The 19,664-nt window shown below is 41.6% G+C and overlaps 1 protein-coding gene across 11 annotated transcripts in view; it reads left to right on the top strand.

The window, feature by feature from the left end:
• CHD8 (chromodomain helicase DNA binding protein 8) overlaps positions 1-19,664 on the top strand; it is a 66,603-nt gene that overhangs the window by 19,008 nt on the left and 27,931 nt on the right. For 9 of the 11 annotated variants that reach the window (XM_059706860.1, XM_059706887.1, XM_059706915.1 and 6 more), the window contains exons 2-9: positions 1,130-2,185; positions 3,291-3,662; positions 4,663-5,048; positions 6,037-6,151; positions 17,543-17,725; positions 17,807-17,875; positions 18,565-18,620; positions 19,094-19,211. In XM_059706860.1, the coding sequence (XP_059562843.1) occupies positions 1,343-2,185; positions 3,291-3,662; positions 4,663-5,048; positions 6,037-6,151; positions 17,543-17,725; positions 17,807-17,875; positions 18,565-18,620; positions 19,094-19,211 (2,142 nt within the window). In that variant the 5' untranslated portion in view covers positions 1,130-1,342. The remainder of the gene's footprint in view (positions 1-1,129; positions 2,186-3,290; positions 3,663-4,662; positions 5,049-6,036; positions 6,152-17,542; positions 17,726-17,806; positions 17,876-18,564; positions 18,621-19,093; positions 19,212-19,664) is intronic. The other 2 variants (XM_059706925.1, XM_059706931.1) reach the window with 1 other exon arrangement.

Raw genomic sequence — 19,664 nt, 5'->3', positions numbered from 1 at the left:
CATACCAGATACAGCAAGCTAATATATTAATTCATTAAATATTTTTTAGTATTTACTGTATATATGATATCCTGCTGGTTCTTGAGGGATCCACAGATAAATAAGACATGGTCCCCATTATCAGGAACTTTTTTGTCTCTGCGAAGGAGGAGCTAGGCCACCATGCAGGATTGTGCAGGGTGTACATTGTACATGTTCATTATCAAAAATGATAATATGACAGTTTTCCAGCAGATGGCAGACAAGCATCTTCAGGAGCAGGCAGCGTTTTATAATTTGCACGAGGGAATCATTTGGGCCTTCAGAGGATATGAACAAGAGACTTATCATTTTAGTATAATATTAGATATAAATACTTTCAATAAGGTGTAAACAGTGCTGTGGTATTTAAAGGTGAGGGACCAGGTCATCACAAATTGCTCTGTTGTTAAAGGGGCTCGCTTTATGGAGAAGAAGACTTTGAGGGTGGGAAAGATTTCAGCTGGGAGAGAGATTAGGGGTGTCCCAAGTATTTTATCTTAAATATGAGAAAGGGGGGAGGGGATTCAGAACAGAAATACTATGTATAGGTTAATTCATATGTTAACTAGAATAAACTTTACAAAACTTCCTGGGTAAAATTATACTATAAGCTTATTAGCAAGACTGTACTATGAGCTTGGTTAAAGGTATTATTTTTGCCAGTAGTAAGTAAAACTATCTAAAATACAAGGGAAATTTATAAAATACAGTATATTCAAAAACCTCTATCTGCAGTCTCTGAAATGCTGCTAGTATATCATTAAGGCCTGTCAACTTAAGAAACCTAAGTAGAAGGTGAATGACTATTAAATTTTCTAATCTTTACCTAAGAATGATAATTGTAAAAAGAAATGGACAAAGATACCTGAATGATCTTGACAGACAGTAGCGTCAAGGTGTAGAGTCCAAAAAGGGGGTTGAGTTTATTTTTTTGTTTTAGTTTTGAAGAAGAAATGTGGGTGTTTTCTTCTTTATCTCTGCCTCAGATTACACATATTTCCCTCTTATTATTTTGATGTGATTTGATATTAAGGATGGTACATAAGAAGGAGAAATTTTTCCTGGGGTTACCTACTTGGCTTATTTTTCATTTGTCTTCCCACAACAGGAGTTCTACCATCTTCCTCTGAAGACCTAGCCATCTTGCTCCATGAAGGTCAGGACAATCTGACATGCACTTGTTTCTTGCCTCTTTACCCGAAGAGTAGTCTTCCATTGTGTACATTTTTTTCTTAATAGGGGAGGGGAGGGGAGAGCCAATACCCCCCCTCCCCTTCCCTCCCTATATCTTGGGGGAAGTACCCTCCATTGCTTTCCCAAGATGGCAGACCCCATCATGGATCTGTTTGATGACCCAAATTTATTTGGCCTGGACTCTCTGACTGATGACAGCTTCAACCAGGTCACACAAGACCCCATTGAGGAAGCCCTTGGACTACCAAGCTCTCTGGACTCCTTGGATCAAATGAACCAGGATGGTGGAGGTGGTGATGTGGGGAATCCATCAGCAAGTGACCTGGTCCCCCCACCAGAGGAAACAGCCCCCACAGAACTTCCCAAGGAATCAACAGCTCCAGCTCCAGAATCTTTAACCTTGCATGATTATACCACTCAGCCCATCAGCCAGGAGCAGCCAGCTCAACCTGTCTTACAGACACCAGCGCCAACAGCAGGACTTTTGCAGGTCTCCAAGAACCAGGAGATCCTGAGCCAAGGGAATCCTTTCATGGGTGTCTCTGCCACAGCCGTGTCCTCTAGTAGTCCTGGAGGGCAACCACCTCAGTCAGCCCCTAAGATTGTTATCCTTAAAGCCCCACCGAGCTCCTCAGTCACTGGTGCCCATGTGGCACAAATTCAGGCCCAAGGTATCACCAGCACAGCTCAGCCCCTAGTGGCTGGCACAGCCAATGGTGGAAAAGTCACTTTTACCAAAGTGCTAACCGGCACTCCCCTTCGACCAGGTGTTTCCATTGTCTCTGGTAATACAGTGTTGGCCGCCAAGGTCCCTGGGAACCAGGCTACTGTTCAGCGCATTGTCCAGCCCAGCCGACCAGTAAAGCAGCTGGTCCTACAGCCAGTTAAGGGTTCAGCTCCTGCTGGAAACCCTGGGGCCACAGGGCCCCCACTGAAGCCTGCAGTTACACTGACCTCTACACCTACTCAGGTGACTTGAGTGAAAGGGGGAGGTGAATTTTGGTTTAGTAGAGGGCCCAGCAACTGTGTGAGAGAGAGCACACAGAGCTAGCTCTAGGAAATCCTGAATAAATTCCATATTTGCTTTTTAAAAATATATATTTTATTGATTTTTTTTTTTTTTTTTTTTTTTTTTTACAGAGATGAAGGGAGAGGGATAGAGAGTTAGGAACATCCATGAGAGAGAAACATCGATCAGCTGCCTCCTGCACACCCCCCACTGGGGGATGTACCTGCAACCAAGGTACATGCCCTTGACTGGAATCGATCCTGGGACCCTTGAGTTCGCAGGCTGACGCTCTATCCACTGAGCCAAACCGGTCAGGGCCCATCTTTGCTTTTTATCAGTTAGTGTTAACATCCACGTACTTACTGCTTATCAGGTAGAAGCAGTTAGTGTTAACATTTTTTTGAACCCTTCCTACCTATTTACACTACCTAGCTGATACTGAACAGGACAGCTACAGTCCCTCTACTTAACAGAGCTCATGGTCTGCCAGGCCAGACAAATGGCTAGCCAAGAATTCACAATAATGTATGATAGAAAGTTTTATGAGGAGTATAGGATGCTATGGGAACAGAATCATTTTGGGGGAAAATATTTGTAAGACAGACAAGCTATGTGTATCTTTCCCCTGTTCTTATTACTGATTGTCTTCCTCCTGCTTTGCCTATTGAAAAGGCTAGTTTCTATTCTAAGAAAATAGAGGCTCTTGCCTCTGAAAAAAGGGCCAAAGAGTTTTGGGGGGCTGGGGGCAGTAGTAAGATAAGTAGGACCTGTAGAAAGAAACTATTAAGAAGGTGGATTTCAGTTCAATATAGACTTTTGTTCTAAGAGAGTTCCAGAAAGTGGAATGACTACCTTGAAAGATAACCCTCCTATCAGGTTTTTCAAAAATAGGCTTGATACCTGTGCTACAGAAAAGATTCTGTCAAGACAGGAGGATGAACAAAATGAATTATACTGTGTTCTACCTCTCAGTTTTTACGTTTTTAGGATGAGGAAAACTGCTGTAAATATTTAGGTGTATATTATTCTTTAATGTACTTCTTGCAATTTCCTTTCTTCACTCTAGGGTGAATCGAAACGCATCACCCTGGTCCTCCAGCAGCCACAGTCTGGAGGTCCCCAAGGACATCGGCATGTTGTGCTAGGGAGTCTACCAGGGAAGATAGTGTTACAGGGCAACCAACTAGCAGCCCTGACTCAAGCCAAGAATGCCCAGGGGCAGCCCGCCAAAGTAGTAACTATCCAGCTGCAGGTGCAGCAGCCACAGCAGAAAATCCAGATCGTACCACAGCCTCCATCATCACAGCCGCAGCCCCAGCAGCCACCCTCATCCCAGCCGGTAACACTCTCCTCTGTGCAGCAGGCTCAGATAATGGGACCGGGACAGAGCCCAGGACAAAGACTTTCAGTACCACTCAAGGTGGTACTTCAGCCACAGGTGAGACTTACATGGTTAGGGAGGAAAATAGACCTCAGTCTCTTGCTAGTACCCTCAGTAACCACTCCTTGGTGAGTGTGGGGGCCAGTCTAGATTCATACCTCTGAACTGAGATGTAGAATTTTATTTCTTTCACCCATGGAAACCTTGTTTTAATGATATTATGGAAAGATTTGAGGGTTATTGTTGGCTTTGGGATAAGGGGTGATTTATCTCATATTTGTCTTTGAAGTGTTTCATTTACAATCTTTTCCTACTTTTGTGAAATAAAGATGGTTTTAAATATCTTCATTTGAAAGATAAAGAAATAGTCTTAATGAGGCCAAGAGATTATCACTCCTCCCACCCCCCAGGGAGATAAAAGGTAGGCTAAGAGTAGAATTTGAGTTTTTTTACTTTAAGTCCAGAGACCAGAATTGGCTACATTGTGTGAACATTTTCTAGAGTAATGGAGATGGGTATTGACATTAGGAGCATGGCTAAAGGATATTGATGTTTAATTTGGCACAATTTTTTGTTTTGTTTTGTTAATCTTCACCAGATGATATTTTTTCCATTGATTTTTAGAGATAGTAGAAAGGAGTGATGGAGGAGAAAAGAGAGAGAAACATTGATGTGAGAGAGACACATTGATTGGTTGCCTCCTGCATGTGCCCTGACCTGGACCTGACCTGAAAGGGACACACCTGGGGCCAGGGATGAGGCCAGGAATCGAACCTGCAACCCAGATACTTCCCTTGACCAAGAAACAAACCCATGACCCTTCAGTGCCGAGGCTGACACTCTAACCACTGAATCATGCCAGACAGGGCTGACTTGGCACAATTCTGGTGGTTGTTTTTTATTACCCTCTTCCCACACAAAAAAAGAAAATTAATAAAAAGTGTCCAGATTTAGTGGGATTTGGGTCTGAACCTGATTCTTGAGGAATTAGAGAACTAAAGTTTCTGGCCCATCTGCTTCAGAGCTGTTTTACATTTCAGTGTTTTCATTTCTATAGGCTAGCTCTTCCCAAGGGGCCTCTTCTGGACTTTCTGTAGTTAAAGTCCTGAGTGCCAGTGAAGTGGCAGCTCTGTCCTCACCAGCAAGCTCTGCTCCTCACATGGGGGGCAAGACAGGACTGGAGGAAAACCGCAGGCTGGAGCACCAGAAGAAACAAGAGAAAGCAAATCGGATTGTAGCAGAGGCCATTGCTAGGGCCCGGGCTCGAGGTGAGCAGAATATACCTCGAGTCCTGAATGAGGATGAGTTGCCCAGTGTTCGGCCTGAGGAGGAAGGTGAAAAGAAACGCAGGAAAAAGAGCAGTGGGGAGAGGCTCAAGGAAGAAAAGCCAAAGAAGAGCAAAACATCTGGTACCTCCAAAACCAAGGGCAAGAGTAAGCTGAAGTAAGTACTACCCTTTGGTACTGGGGACATTTAAGGGCAGGGCACTCATTTTTACATTAATGCTGAGGAAATACTTGTATTTAGCAGCAACATAGTTCAAAGTGATCTGTCTGCTGGTGTCTGTCAGAGAAGATAATAAGGCCTTTTCTGTCGTAATGCTTACATGATTTGTTATGCAGAAATTTGCATATTTTGAAAGAGAATCACTAAGGCACAGGAAAAAGATCCTTGTGTTTGGGGTTACATTTAAAAGCTGTGACTATGTTTTTATGTATTCGTCCTGATTTGGCATCACGGTAGTGCGAAGAATTCCTCACTATCCCCGTACCCCCCACATTAGGAAAAGAGCTGCTGAAGACATAGCTGCCCTGTTCTTCATCTCATCTGTGAACTAGAGAAGGCAGCTGCTGATAGTCTTAAGCAGTGTTGACAGCACCATGCTTGCCATGCATTCTTGTCACACCTAGTGTTCTCTCTCTCATGTCTTCTGGCTTTACTCCTTTCTCCTCAGCTTCTGTTCCCTAGGATTTTTCAGCATTTATGATGAAATTATAATGCTTTATATTTGTATATAATATTTTAGCTTTTAAAAAACAAATTTCATGTCTATTATTTTAGTTGATCCTCAACAACTATCAGACCAGGTATCATCAATGCTTACAAAAGAGGAAACATGCTCAGCTAGTGACAGAACTGGAACTAAAATAAGGCCTTATAATTCTTAGTCTAGTATTCATTCTGCTCTGTTATGCTACTTTGCCTCAGATATTTGTAAATATAGTGGTAGTAAGGATTTGACAAATCTGGTATAAAGGTCAGCCAGTGGTTTAGAAACCCCAAAATCTTTTCCAGATACCCCACAGACTAAAGATCTAGATCCTTCTGTCTGTCTGGAAGCTTCATCTGTAATGGTTTAGATTAATTATATTTTCTTACTCCTAAATTTTCCTTGCCCTCATTGAAAATTATTTTGTTTTTTCCATTTTAGCACCATCACTCCTGTGGTGGGTAAGAAGAGAAAACGTAATACCTCATCTGATAATTCAGATGTAGAAGTCATGCCGGCCCAATCACCCCGGGAAGATGAAGAAAGCAGCATTCAGGTAAAAGAATCCCTAAAGAACTTATAGAAAAATCATGTTTAATTCTGAGAGACATAGTTACTAAAAGACTATATATAAGCCTATGTATATTTTAACAGTTTTTCTAATCCAGAGCTAGGCCTAAAAGGTAAAAGAGATGGGACCTGGTCATGATCATGTCTTTTTAAATGTTCCCTTTTTAGGCAAAAAGCATATTACTGTAAAAATAGCAATATTCATTTCCTTAAATTCTATAGTGTTTCAAACACTAAACAAAAATGAAATTATGTTGCATGATTGTTATCATGGATATGTCCGTACTTTGGTTTCTGTTAGAAGTATCTCTTTTGCCTTACCTTCTCTGTACTCAAGGGTTCTGACTCTGAACTAGGGTGCTTAGGCGCAATGTTTTCTTCTACCTTTTGATGATGAGGGGCATAGGAAGGGAATAAAAGAAGCCAGACCAGCAGAACTTTGGTTCTCTATCTCTGATTGTTGCCTTGAGATACCATCTTTGACTCGTTTCTAACCATAGATAGAACCTGGTATTAAGATTCAGGACACTCATGGTAATTCTAAGTAGCTCTTTGGGCCTGGCCCATTTACTTAACTTAGCTATATCTGTATTCCTCTTCTGTAAATGGAGATTTGGACTAAACAAATCTTAAGTGCCTCTGTAGCTATTAATATTTATCAGCTGTAGCTATTAATATTTATCCCCTCTTTCTTAATATACATTCAGTACATTGACAAACTGATGTTTGAGTTCTTCTGGGGAAAATTAAGAATAGCCAAGGGAGCATCTGAGATCTTGCTTCCCAGCATGTTGTTAGTTTGGCTCAAATAAATAGTTACAAATATTAAATGTCCATTGGTGTAGAAAAAGTTAAATAAAATTATGAAAACTTTAGTAATAAACCACTGCATGGCAATTAAAAACAATGAAGTAGAGTAGGGTATGCTAATCTGGAAAACTCTCCACATTAAAAGGAAAAGCTAGATGTAGAATAGTGTATATAACGTAGGTATATCTCCTTTCATTGTTCTTCACATACTGCATTTTTTACAAATTGGAGAAAAGTCCCTCCATCAGCAAAAAGGTTTTGACTTGCTGAAAGAACTCAGGTGATGGTTAGCATTTTTTTTTTTAGTAATATAGTAGTTTTAATTAAAATATCTACTTTTTTTTGAGATAATGCTATAGTACACTAAGAGAGAGAGAGAGAGACTGTATACATGTATATGCATCCTTTTTTTTCTGAAGGATACACACATTTTTAAGAGTATATAATATACTAAGGGGCCAGTGCACGAATGTATGCACCTTGAAAGAAACTGTGGGGTGCGAGGCTGCTTTGGGCACAGGGATGGGTCTTGGCCCATCCTCCCCGCCCTCACCTGGCCCCTCCTGCCACAGCCCCAGGTCCCATCTGCTGGCAGCCCCACTCCCACCACTGCCGCTCCCATGCACTGACGGTGCCGGGCCCACTTGCACCTGCTGACAGCACAGAGTGATTGGGGCCGGCGCCGTCAGTGGGTGCGAGCAGTGGCTGCTGCCCCAATTGCCCCTCAGGAGCAGGGGGAGGTGGAAAAGCCCTCAGGGGCAATCGAGGCCAGCAGCAGCCGCTTGCACCCTCTGAGCAATCAGGATCTGCACCAGGTGCTGGCAGTGGATGCGAGCAGGGCTGGCACCAGCAGTGGGTGTGAGCGGTGGCTCTGGCACTGGTAGTGTGTGCGAGAGGTAGCTGCCGGCCCCGATTGCCCCTCAGGAGCAGGGGGAGGTGCAGAAGGGGAGGTGGAAAAGACCTGAGGGACGATCGGGACCGGCAGCTGGAGCGAGCAGCGGTTCCAGTGCTGGGAGTGGGTGTGAACAGGGCTGGCGCTGGCAGCAGGTGTGAGCACCCAGTGGGACCCCGGTGCGTGGGGGCAAAGAATTTTTAGTAACTGCCAAAGGCTCTCCCCAATGACAGCAACTGGCACCCAGCCTTGGTCTAGTGCCCCCCTCACCTGCTTCACCATCCTGCCACAGCCAATGCCCGCCATGTTCCACACACGCCCCCTGGTGGTCAGTGCACGTCCTAGCGACTGGTTGTTCGGTTGTTCCACTGTTCGGTCTATTTGCATATTAGGATATCATATATAATAAAAGCCTAATATGCTAAGTTGTCCAGTCAGCTGTTCAACCAATCAAAGCATAATATTCTATTGATATGCTAAGGCTGCTTAACCACTCGCTGTGACATGCACTGACCACCAGGGGGGCAGACACTCCAACCAGTAGGTTAGCTTTCTGCCGAGGTCCAGCTGATTGGGACTGAACAAGATGGCTGAACACGCCCTGGAGCCCTCACGCCATCCCTCCCTGGCTGGCCAACCTCCTACGTCCCTCCCTGGCCCCAATTGTGCAATGGTGGGGTCCCTCAGCCTGGCCTGCGCCCTCTTGCAATCCAGGACCCCTTGGGGGATGCCAGAGAGCCAATTTCAGCTCGATCCTGCAGGTCAGGCCGAGGGACCCTACTGGTGCATGAATTCGTGCACAGGGCCTTTAGTTATATATATAGATAATCTTTGAGGAAACGCGTTGAAGGCTAAGTGGGTCATGGTTACATAGTTTCAAATTTGTTCTTTGGAATCATGAGGTTTTTTTTAAAAAATTTTGACCATTTATTATTTTGTTATTTAGGTTTAAAAAATACACAGGGTGGGGCAGGCAGGCAGAGGGGCTGGGCAGGTATCAGGCAAGCAGGCACACAGGCGAGCGGTTAGGAGCCAACGGTTCCGGATTGCGAGAGGCAGTCGGACATCCCCCGAGGGGTCCCTGATTAGAGAGGGTGCAGGCCGGGCTGAGGGTCAACTCCCCTCCCGTGCATGAATTTCATGCATCAGCCTCTAGTAATAAATAATAATATAAGAATAAACTGTTTCACCTACTCACAACTGTGAGAAAAATGACAGTAGTGCAAAAGAGTAGACACTGTCAAAGTCTTCCAGTCCAGATCCCAGCCTCACAGTACCTCAATTCTTTTCCCCAGAGGTAACTGCTGTTACCATTTTTTTCATGTGTTTTTCCCGAAATATTCTTTCTTTTCATGAGCACTCTATTTCTACATCCACTTAATATTAGTATTCCATACCTACTCTTCTGTACTTTGCTTTTATTCCCCCAATACTTCTCAGAAATTGCCCTTTATCTGAAAAGATAGATTTAGCCCATTCTTCTCTCCACCGTCATTTTATTTTAAAACATAGATTATTTAATGAAGTTCCATGTTCCATCACCTCAGAGTTTCCTTAAACCCTCCCCCATAGGCAACCATTGTTCTGATTTCTAGTATCATAGACTAGCTTAGCCCATTCTTGAACTTCATAATATGTACTTCTGAGTCTCACTAATTTCAGCATATTTTTGAGACTCGTTAATGTTGTTGAATATATTAGTAGTTCATTCTATTTTTTTCTTGAGAAATATTTTAGTTTCTGTCCATCCTCTTGATGGACATTTGGGTTGTTTCCAGTTTGGAGCTATTATGTGCCATGTCCCTCAATGACAGATAGCACCCCTGGAGCTATTATGAATAAAGCTTCCATGAACAGTCTTAGTCTAAGTATTTTGTGGATACAGGTTTGCATATCTCATAGCTAAATACCTGGGAATGGAATAGACTGTAGGGTAAACATATGATCATATCCTATATAATCCTATATAATAAAAGGATAATATGCAAATAGACAATGGCAGAACAACCAAACAACCAATCAAAGCGTAATATGCTAATGATATGGTAAGGCTGCTCAACCGCTGCTATGATGTACACTGACCACCAGGGGGCAGACAGTCAATGGATCTGCTAGTCACTATAACATGCACTGACCACCAGGGAGCAGATGCTCCCACTGGTAGGTTAGCTTGCTGCTGGGGTCTGGCTAATCGGGACTGAGCAAGATGGGCGGGACATTCCCTGGAGCCCTCCCGCAGCCCCTCCCCGGCCCAGTCATGCACCGGTGGGGTCCCTCAGCCTGGCCTGCACCCTCTCGCAACCTGGGACCCCTTGGGGGATGTCAGAAAGCTGTTTCAGCCTGATCCCACAGGTCACTCCCCTTGGGAGGGCGCTGGGTGCAGGGCTCATGGCTGGTGAGAGCTGCTGCAGCAGCGCAAGCCTTGCACGAGCCACTGCAGCCGGCACAGTGGGGCCAGGATGAGCGGGACCAGCAGGTAGGAGCTGCAGGCGGCATTGGGCTGGGGGTTTCGGCCTGATCCCTGCAGGCCACCCAGGACCCCACCCATGCATGAATTTGTGTACTGGTCCTCTAGTAACTTTATAAGAATTTACCAGCTTCCAAAGTGATTGTGTCATTTTACACTTCCACTAGTAATGAGAGTTCCACTTCCACATCTTCAACATTTGGTATTGTAAATGTACCCCATTCTTTTTAAATAGTTTAATAGTGTTCCATTTGTTTATTATTTTACTTTTATTGTTAACGCTATTACAGATGTCCCCACCTCCTCCCAGACCCCACACTTCTCCCTCTGGCCCTCACAACACAGTTGTCTGTGTCCATGAGTTATGCATATATATTATTGACTCCTGGGGTCCAACCTCAGCAGGTCCAGGGGTCCCCAAAGGTGTGGACGGAGTTGGCGAAGAAGGAATGAAACAGAGACAGCGTTCAGGTGATCAGCAGCCTAGCCAGTATCTCTAGCCAAGTTCTGGTCAGGATCTCCAGCAAAGTTCTGGTTAAGATCTCTAGCCAAGTTCTGGTTCGGTTCTCTCACTAGGTTCTCCAGCCAGGTTCTCCAGGTTCTGTCCAGGTTCTCCTGCCATGTTCTGTCTAGATTCTCCAGCCAATTTCTGTAGCCATGTTCTCTCACTAGGTTCTCCAGCCAGGTTCGGTCGCCAGGTTCTGTAGCCGGGTTCTGTCCAAGATCTTTTGCCATGTTCTCTCGCTAGGTTCTGTCTCTAGGTTGTGTGGCCAGTTTCTGTCCAGGATCTTTTGCCATGTTCTCTCCAGCGAAGTTCTTCTGTCTCTAGGTTCTGTGTAGGTTCTGTGTCTAGGTTCTGTGTCTAGGTTCTGTGTCCTGTTGTCTTGTTACATCTGTATTTATACCAGTTGATTCCAATCCTATCAATCTCTATTACAAAGGTTAGGGCGTTTCTTATCTCCATTCCAGGGAGTAAAGATTATGTAGCTTAAGCATGATTGTTCGTAGTTAAAGTGATTCATTACCCGCCTGGCACTTAGTTAAGGGGTTTTATTCCCTCCCTAACTTCAGGGGAAAATCCCTACCTGGGGAAACAACCTTTCTCAGAGAGGTGACCTTGGTTAAAACACATAGTGCCAAGAAGGTGAGCAAACATATTAAGAACAGTATGCCATATATGCCAGGTCCCTTGAAACAGCAAGGATGGACCGGCTCCCGGCAATTGACTGTTGTCTTTACCTTTTTTCATTCAGTATGCCCCACCCATTTCCTCTCTCAAATCTGTCAGTCTGTTCCATGTACCCATGCTTCTGGTTCTATTTTGTTCCTCATTTTATTTTGTTCATTAAATTAAATTCCACATATAAGTGAGATCAAATGATATTTGTCTTTCTCTGACTGGCTTATTTTGCTTAGCATAATAATCTCCAGGTCAATCCATATTGTCGAAAAGGATAAGAGTTCTTCTTTTTGTAGCCATATAGTATTCCATTGTGTATATGTACCACAGCTTTTCTACCCATTCTTGTGTTGATGGGCACTTGGGCTGTTTCCAGTCTTGGCTTTTGTAAATAATGCTGCTATGAACACAGGAGTGCATATATTCTTTCTGATTAGTGTTTTGGGATTCTTAGGATGTATTCCCAGAAGTGGGATCGCTGAGTCAAAAGGCAGGTTCCTTTTTAATTTTTTGAGAAACTCCATATTGTTTTCCACAATGGCTGCATCAGTCTGCATTCCCACCACAGTGCACTAAGGATTCTTTTCTCCACATCCACACTTGTTTGTTGATTTCTTTTTTATTATTATTATTTTATTTTTGATTAATTAAATCTTTATTGTTCAGATTATTACATTTGTTCCTCTTTTTTCCCCCCATAACTCCCCTCCACCCAGCTCCCACCCCACCCTCCTACCTCGCTCCCCACCCACTGTCCTCATCCATAGGTGCACAATTTTTGTCCAATCTCTTCCCTCACCCCCACACCCCTTTACCCCCCAAGAATAGTCAGTCTACTCCCTTTCTATGGCCCTGATTCCATTATAATCACCAGTTCATTCTGTTCATCAGATTATTCACTTGATTTTCAGATTCACTTGTTGATAGATGTGTATTTGTTGTTCATAATTTGTATCTTTACCTTTTTCTTCTTCTTCCTCTTCTTAAAGGATACCTTTCAGCATTTCATATCATACTGGTTTGGTGGTGATGAATTCCTTTAGCTTTTTCTTATCTGTGAAGCTCTTGATCTGCCTTCAATTCTGAATGATAGCTTTGATGGATAAAGTAATCTTGGTTGTAGGTTCTTGGCATTCATCACTTTGAATATTTCTTGCCACTTCCTTCTGGCCTGCAAAGTTTCTGTTGAGAAGTCAGCTGACAGTCGTATGGGTACTCCCTTGTAGGTAACTGACTTTCTTTCTCTTGCTGCTTTTAAGAGTCTCTCTTTGTCTTTTGCTCTTGGCATTTTAATTATGATGTGTCTTGGTGTGGTCCTCTTTGGATTCCTTTTGTTTGGGGTTCTCTGCGCTTCCTGGACTTGTAAGTCTATTTCTTTCACCAGGTAGGGGAAGTTTTCTGTCATTATTTCTTCAAATAGGTTTTCAATATCTTGCTCTCACTCTTCTTCTGGCACCCCTATAATTCTGATGTTGGTACGCTTGAAGTTGTCCCAGAGGCTCCTTACACTATCTTCGTATTTTTGGATTCTTTTTTCATTTTGCTTTTCCAGTTGGGTGTTTTTTGCTTCTTCGCATTTCAAATCTTTGCCTTGATTCTTGCGATCCTCTAGTCTGCTGTTGGGAGTCTGTATAATATTCTTTATTGCAGTCAGTGTATGCTTAATTTCTAGTTGGTCCTTTATCATAACCTCGAGGGTCTCATTAGATTTCTTGTAGGTCTCATTAAGTTTATCAGCGGTTTCTAGAAAATTCTTGAAAAACCTTGAAAGTGTGGTTTTGAACTCTATATCCAGTAGTTTGCTTTCCTCCATTTCTGTCATTTGTGTCCTTTTTCTTTGTCTCCGCATTTTTTATGCTTCCCTGTGTTGATAAAGTGGTTTTCTGTGCTAAGTGTCCTCTAGGGCCCAGTGGTTCAGCCTCCCCAATTACCTGAGGAGGACACTCTTGGTGCACCCCCTTGTGGTCTTTGTGCACAGTTTTGTTGTACTTAACACATTGCGGGTAGTTTTTATTGCGCGCTAACAGGTGGCACGGGCCATTTTTGCTAATTTTTTGTGCAAATGGCAACGTTCAGTAAAATTACGTATTTATACGTTTACGTATTTATACGTTAGTTTACGTATTTATACGTTACCCACATTCTACCGCTAGTCTATAAAAAACGTTATTAATACGTGTCCCGCGCTCTACTACACTGGTAGAACGTACAAATACGTAAAACGTGTAAACACGTTTCCCGCATACAATGTGTTAAGCCTTGATTGTTGTAGGTATCACTGAGAGGAATTGACCTCCAGGCCAATTGGCTGTGAGAATCAGCTGTGTCTTTGTTGATTTCTTGATCGCCATTCTTACAGGTGTGAGGTGATATGCCTTTGTAGCTTTAATTTGCATCTCTCTGATAATTCGTGACTTTGGGCACTTTTTTTATGTCTACTGGCCATCTGTATGTCCTCTTTAGAGAAGTGTCTATTCAAGTTCTTTGCCTATTTTCTAATTGGATTGTTTGTCTTCTGGGTGTTGAGTTTTATAAGTTGTATCATATGTATCATTGGCAAATATGTCCTCCCATATATGTTCTCTTTTCATTTTACTCTGCAAAAGCTTTTTCTTTGATGTAGGCCTGTGTGTTTATTTTTTTGCCTTCATTTCCCTTACCCTAGGAGATGTATTGGCAAAAATATTGCTACGAGAGATGTCAGAGATTTTACTGCCTGTGTCTTCTAGGATTTTTATGTGTTGTTTTTTTTAACTTACATTTAAGTCTTTTATCCATTTTGAGTCCAGATCATCTGAGGTCTGTGCTCCAGGAATGTTGCTTGTGGGTTATGTGCACTCCCAGTTGTAGTTGTTTCTGGTTGACAGTATTCCATTTTTTGACTATGCCATAATTTGTTTAACCAATTCTCTAGTTTTCCATAAGTAATGTTACAAAATTTGTACACATGTACAAATTCATCTGTAGGGTAATATTTTTGAAGTGGAATTGCTGGATCAAAGGATATTGTCAAATTTTCTTCTATAGAGGCCATGCCCATGTATACTCTCACTAACAGTGTATGAATTCCTGTGCACCTCTGGGTTGCTGGTTTGATTCCCAGTCAGGGCACATGCCCTTGTTGTGGGCTCAGTCCCCCATAAGGGGCATTCAGGAGGCAGCCGATCGATGTTGCACTCCCACATCAATATTTCTCTCTCTCTCCCTTCCTCTCTAAGAATCAACTTAAAAATCTTTAAAAAATAAAATGAGATCCCTATAAAAAATTCTTTATTCTTAGGAAACGTATCATATAGTATTTTCTGCATCAGTTTTTTTCTTTAAATATATATTTTTTTATTTTAGAAAGGGAGGGAAAGGGAGAGATAGGAACATCAATGATGCTAGAGGATCATTGACTGGCTGTCTCCTACATGCCCCTTACTGGGGACGGAGCCTGCAACCTGGGTATGTCCCTTGACTGGGAATGGGAACTGTGACCTCCAGTTCATAGGTTGACAGTCAACCACCAAGCCACACTGGCGGGGCTGCATCAGTTTTATTATTTGTCTCAACTTTGTTTATAATGGATTATATAGAAATGTGTCTCTGTTTTACTATTAAATCTTCTATCCTTTTGTAATTTTTTTCTTCCATCCTAGATGCTAGCCATTTGTTTTCAATCCCATTTATAAAATACTTTTTCCTCACTGATTAGAAGTGTTATTTTTACCATGTTCTTAATCCACATAAATATTTTAGTCTAATTTGGGCACTATTTAATTGACTTGTTTATCTCTCCTTGGAAAGGTAGCAAGCTTTGTTATTAGTATAGCTTTATATTGTCCTTAATATCTGCTAAGGCCCCTTAGTACTTTTTCATATTTTTCCTGCTTACTCTTAAATGTTTATTTCTCCATTTGAATTTCAGAATCAACTTGTCTCATTAAAAATTTTATTAATCTTGTTTTGTCAAATTTATGTTATTGGGAGAATTAAGTGTTCTTTTTCCAGAATAGTATGTACTACTATTTATTCAAGTCTTCTCTGCATCTTCCTATAATGTTTTAAAGTTTTGATCATATAGATTTTATGTATTTTTACTAAATTTTATCCTGTAGATAATCTTTCTTTCATAGATTCATTATATTTTCTGGTTGTGTCTATGTAGGAATGCTATTAATGGATGCAGACAACTGGGGATGAGGCTGAGGGCAGGATTTGGGGGATGGGGGGCAATGGAAGGATAAGGACACATTTATAATACCTTAATCAATAAAGGGGGGGGGAAAGTTCAGTCTTACTTAGATCTTAAAGTTTTGGATCCTATTATTTCCCAGTTAAATAAAATCCCAAAACTCCAAAGTAAAAAAAAAATAAAAATTGATTTTATGCCAAGCAAGTTTGCTCAATTTCAGAAGTTCTGCTTATAGTAACTCATTTGAGTCATTTGTGTTTTCAAGTGATAGAGTTATGATTTAAAAATAATACTTTTATTTCTCCACATTTATTTAATTGTTTGTTGTTAATCCTCACCCCAGGATATTTTTCCATTGGTTTTTAGAGAGAGTGGAAGGGAGGGGGAGAGACAGAGAGAAAAACTTCGATGTGAGAGAGACATCAATTGGTTGTCTTCCGCACATGCCTGGATCAGGGCAGTGGATCAAGCCTGCAACCGAGGTATGTGCCCTTGACTGGAATCGAACCCACAACCCTTTAGTCCTCAGGCCAACGCTCTGTCCATTGAGCCAAACTAGCTAGGGCCCCCTTTTCTTTCTTCTTTTTTTTTTTTAATTTAATATAATTTATTGATTTTTTACAGAGAGGAAGGGAGAGGGAGAGGGAGTTAGAAACATCGATGAGAGAGAAACATTGATCACCTGCCTCCTGCACACTCCCCACTGGGGATGTGCCCGCAACCAAGGTACATGCCCTTGACTGGAATTGAACCCGGGACCCTTGAGTCCGCAGGCCGACACTCTATCCACTGAGCCTAACCGGTCAGGGTCTTCTTCTTTCTTTAATTCTCACCCAAGGAGTGAGGGTATTTTTTTCATTGATTTTTAGAGTACAGTGGAAGGAGGGAGGGGAGACACACACATCTATCTCTGTGAGAGAGGCACATTGATTGCCTCCCACACGTGCCTCACTAAGGGGAGGATCAGGTCTGCAACCCAGGTACATGCCCTTCACCGGGAATCAAACCGGCAACTCTCCTCTGCATGGGCTGATGCTCTAACCACTGAGAAAACCAGCCAGAGCAATTTTTCCCAGTTTTTTTTTTTTTTTTTTTAATCATGATCTTTCAAGTATTGCTTAAATTATTTAATTAAAAATTTTTTTTTATCTCCTGGCTGGCGTGGCTCAGTGGTTGAACATCAACCTATGAACCAGGAGGTCACAGTTCAATTTCCGGTCAGGGCACATACCTGGTTTGAGGCTCGATCCCCAGTGGGGAGCATGCAGGAGGCAGCTGATCAATGATTCTTCCTAATCATTGATGTTTCTATCTCTCTCTCTCCCTCTCCCTTTCTCTCTGAAATCAATAAAAAATATATTTAAAAAAATTTTTATCAACCACTTGAAAGAATATGGTCTATCTAAAATATATTGATATGGAGAACACATGTAAGAAACATGGTTAACTAGAAAAATAAACAGGAGAACAATAAATATGATTCTATTTAATAAAACAAAAACACTTTAAAATTAAAACTAAGAAACAAAATATTCCTTTTGTATCATTGCACATCAGGGTTGTTCCTGGCATGAAGTACATTATACCCTGCAGACTAAGAGTCCTGTTTCATTTCCCAAAGCATTTTGCCAGTAATTCCCAGGTTTCTTTCAGTTTGATTCTGGTTCTTTGATAAAGCAATTCAGCAAAATATTATACTATATTCAGTACATTGAACAAAATTCATGGTTTGACAAATAAGCTTTTTATCTTCCTTTGGTTTGATTTTTTTCATGGGATTTTGAAGTCAAATTTAAGTATGACAATGAGCAAATAATTTTAAAGGTAATTTAATAATTTTTGCCTTTATAGAAGAGACGCTCAAACCGTCAAGTTAAGCGAAAAAAATATACAGAGGATCTGGATATAAAGATCACAGATGATGAAGAAGAAGAAGAAGTGGATGTAACCGGTCCAATAAAAACTGAGCCTATCCTTCCTGAGCCAGTGCAGGAACCAGATGGCGAGACTTTGCCTTCCATGCAGTTCTTTGTGGTAAGCTGTCTCCTTAAGCAGTGTGTCAGGTTTGTCTAGCTGCTTGCTCACACTCTCTATTGACTGCACCTTCTGCTACAGGAGAATCCCAGTGAAGAAGATGCAGCCATTGTGGACAAAGTGCTTTCTATGCGGATTGTGAAGAAGGAGGTGAGGCCTCTATCTTCTTTTTTTTTGTAATTAAATTTATTGGGTTATAACAATGTATAAATTCCAGGCGTACCGTTCTATAATCTGTATATTGCATCATCCATACATTGTGTTGTGTGCTCAACACCCAAAGTCTAGTCTCCTATCCCTATATACTTGACCCACTTCACCCTCTTCAACCTCTCCCTTTGCCCTTCTCTTCTGGTAACTACCATACTGTTGTCTGTGTCTATGACTTTATTTGTTGCTTTCTGTTTCATATCCCACATATGAGGATCTTGCCCTTTTCTGCCTGACTTACTTCGCTTTGCATGATACTCTCCAAATATATGTTATCCCATATGGAAGCCTCTGTCTGTCAACCAGTACTACATTCACAGGCTTCATTTAATGAGCACCTTTGGATGTCAGGATAATTGCTACAGTGTTGTTACAAGAAATGATCGAGGAATGTTAGTTCGAAAATAGGAACTGTCTTTTTGCCTCTTCTTTTGCTTCTCTGTTTATAATGGGTAAAGGCTTATTTTTTGCCTATCACGCCTTTAGTATTGAAGTACCAGGTTAGTTTTTTAATCCCTCAGTCAATAATATATTCTGGGAGCATTGATAGGAAGTTCTACCATGTATGGTTAAAATTAAAGGTTCTTTCTTTAACCAAGTATTAATAACTGTAAATTTTTTCTTCTCAGCTTCCTTCTGGACAATATACTGAAGCTGAAGAATTCTTTGTCAAGTACAAGAACTAGTATGTGATCTGTGCAAAAAGCTTTTTACCCCAAACTCCACAGGGTTGTAAAAAGTTCTCCTGTATAGTCAGTCTATCCTGGGTGGGAATGTGTCTCTTTTTTATAGTCTCCTAGCCCAAATTATTTTTAGTGAGGAAAAGTGGGTATTCAGAGAGAAGTTTAGGAATTGACATGACTGTTATGGTTTCCCGGCAGGAAGGTGGGATGAGGGTGGTTTCTGATCCTCCTTGATACTCAAAGTGTAATCCATGGATCAGCAGAATTAGCATCATTTAGGTGCTTGTTAGAAATGGGAACTTTTAAGCCCGCTTCAGACCAGGTTGTTTGTGTTCTGCAAATGCAACTTTAAGAGCATATCTCTGGTTTAAGCTTGTAGTCATTATGTCGGCTTCTTGCTAATCTCCAAATCTCAAATAACAGCCTGTCAGTTCCCCTTTCTTGCACGACGATTGACTATTTCCATCCCCTTCAGTTCCTATCTGCACTGTGAATGGGCTACCATCTCCCAACTAGAGAAAGATAAGAGGATCCATCAAAAACTAAAGCGCTTCAAAACCAAAATGGCCCAGATGAGACACTTCTTCCATGAGGTAATTAGGAATAGGTATTGCCTACTTATTTTATAGAAACATAAATTACTGGGGTTATCAGCCTTGACTGGTTCTTTAAAAGACTTACAGTTGCTTTGTATACATGAGTATATGCATTGGATTTTGAACTTTCCTTAATTTTCCCATGCAGAGTTTGGCCAGGTCTAAATATGGTCGTCTAATTATAGGGTATTTTAATATTGACTTGCATAGTAGTCATGAAGTATTTTCAACACGGATGATAAACCAGCCCCTGGTCTACTTGAGGCATTCTTATATCTATAATGCTGGTCTTCAGCAGTTGATGGTATCGGTAGCCGTAAGCAACCATATCATTAAGAGACTGCATTTATTTTCTCAAATTTCTAATCCAGTATAACTAGAAATAGTGATAAAGGAACTTTAATTTCCCATATATAGTGTTACTACTAAACACTGGAGCATGCGTAAGGG

This window comes from Myotis daubentonii, chromosome 1 (genome assembly GCF_963259705.1).
Source record: "Myotis daubentonii chromosome 1, mMyoDau2.1, whole genome shotgun sequence".
In the NCBI taxonomy this organism is placed as follows: Eukaryota; Metazoa; Chordata; class Mammalia; order Chiroptera; family Vespertilionidae; genus Myotis; species Myotis daubentonii.
This window is presented reverse-complemented; position numbering and strand designations above follow the sequence as displayed.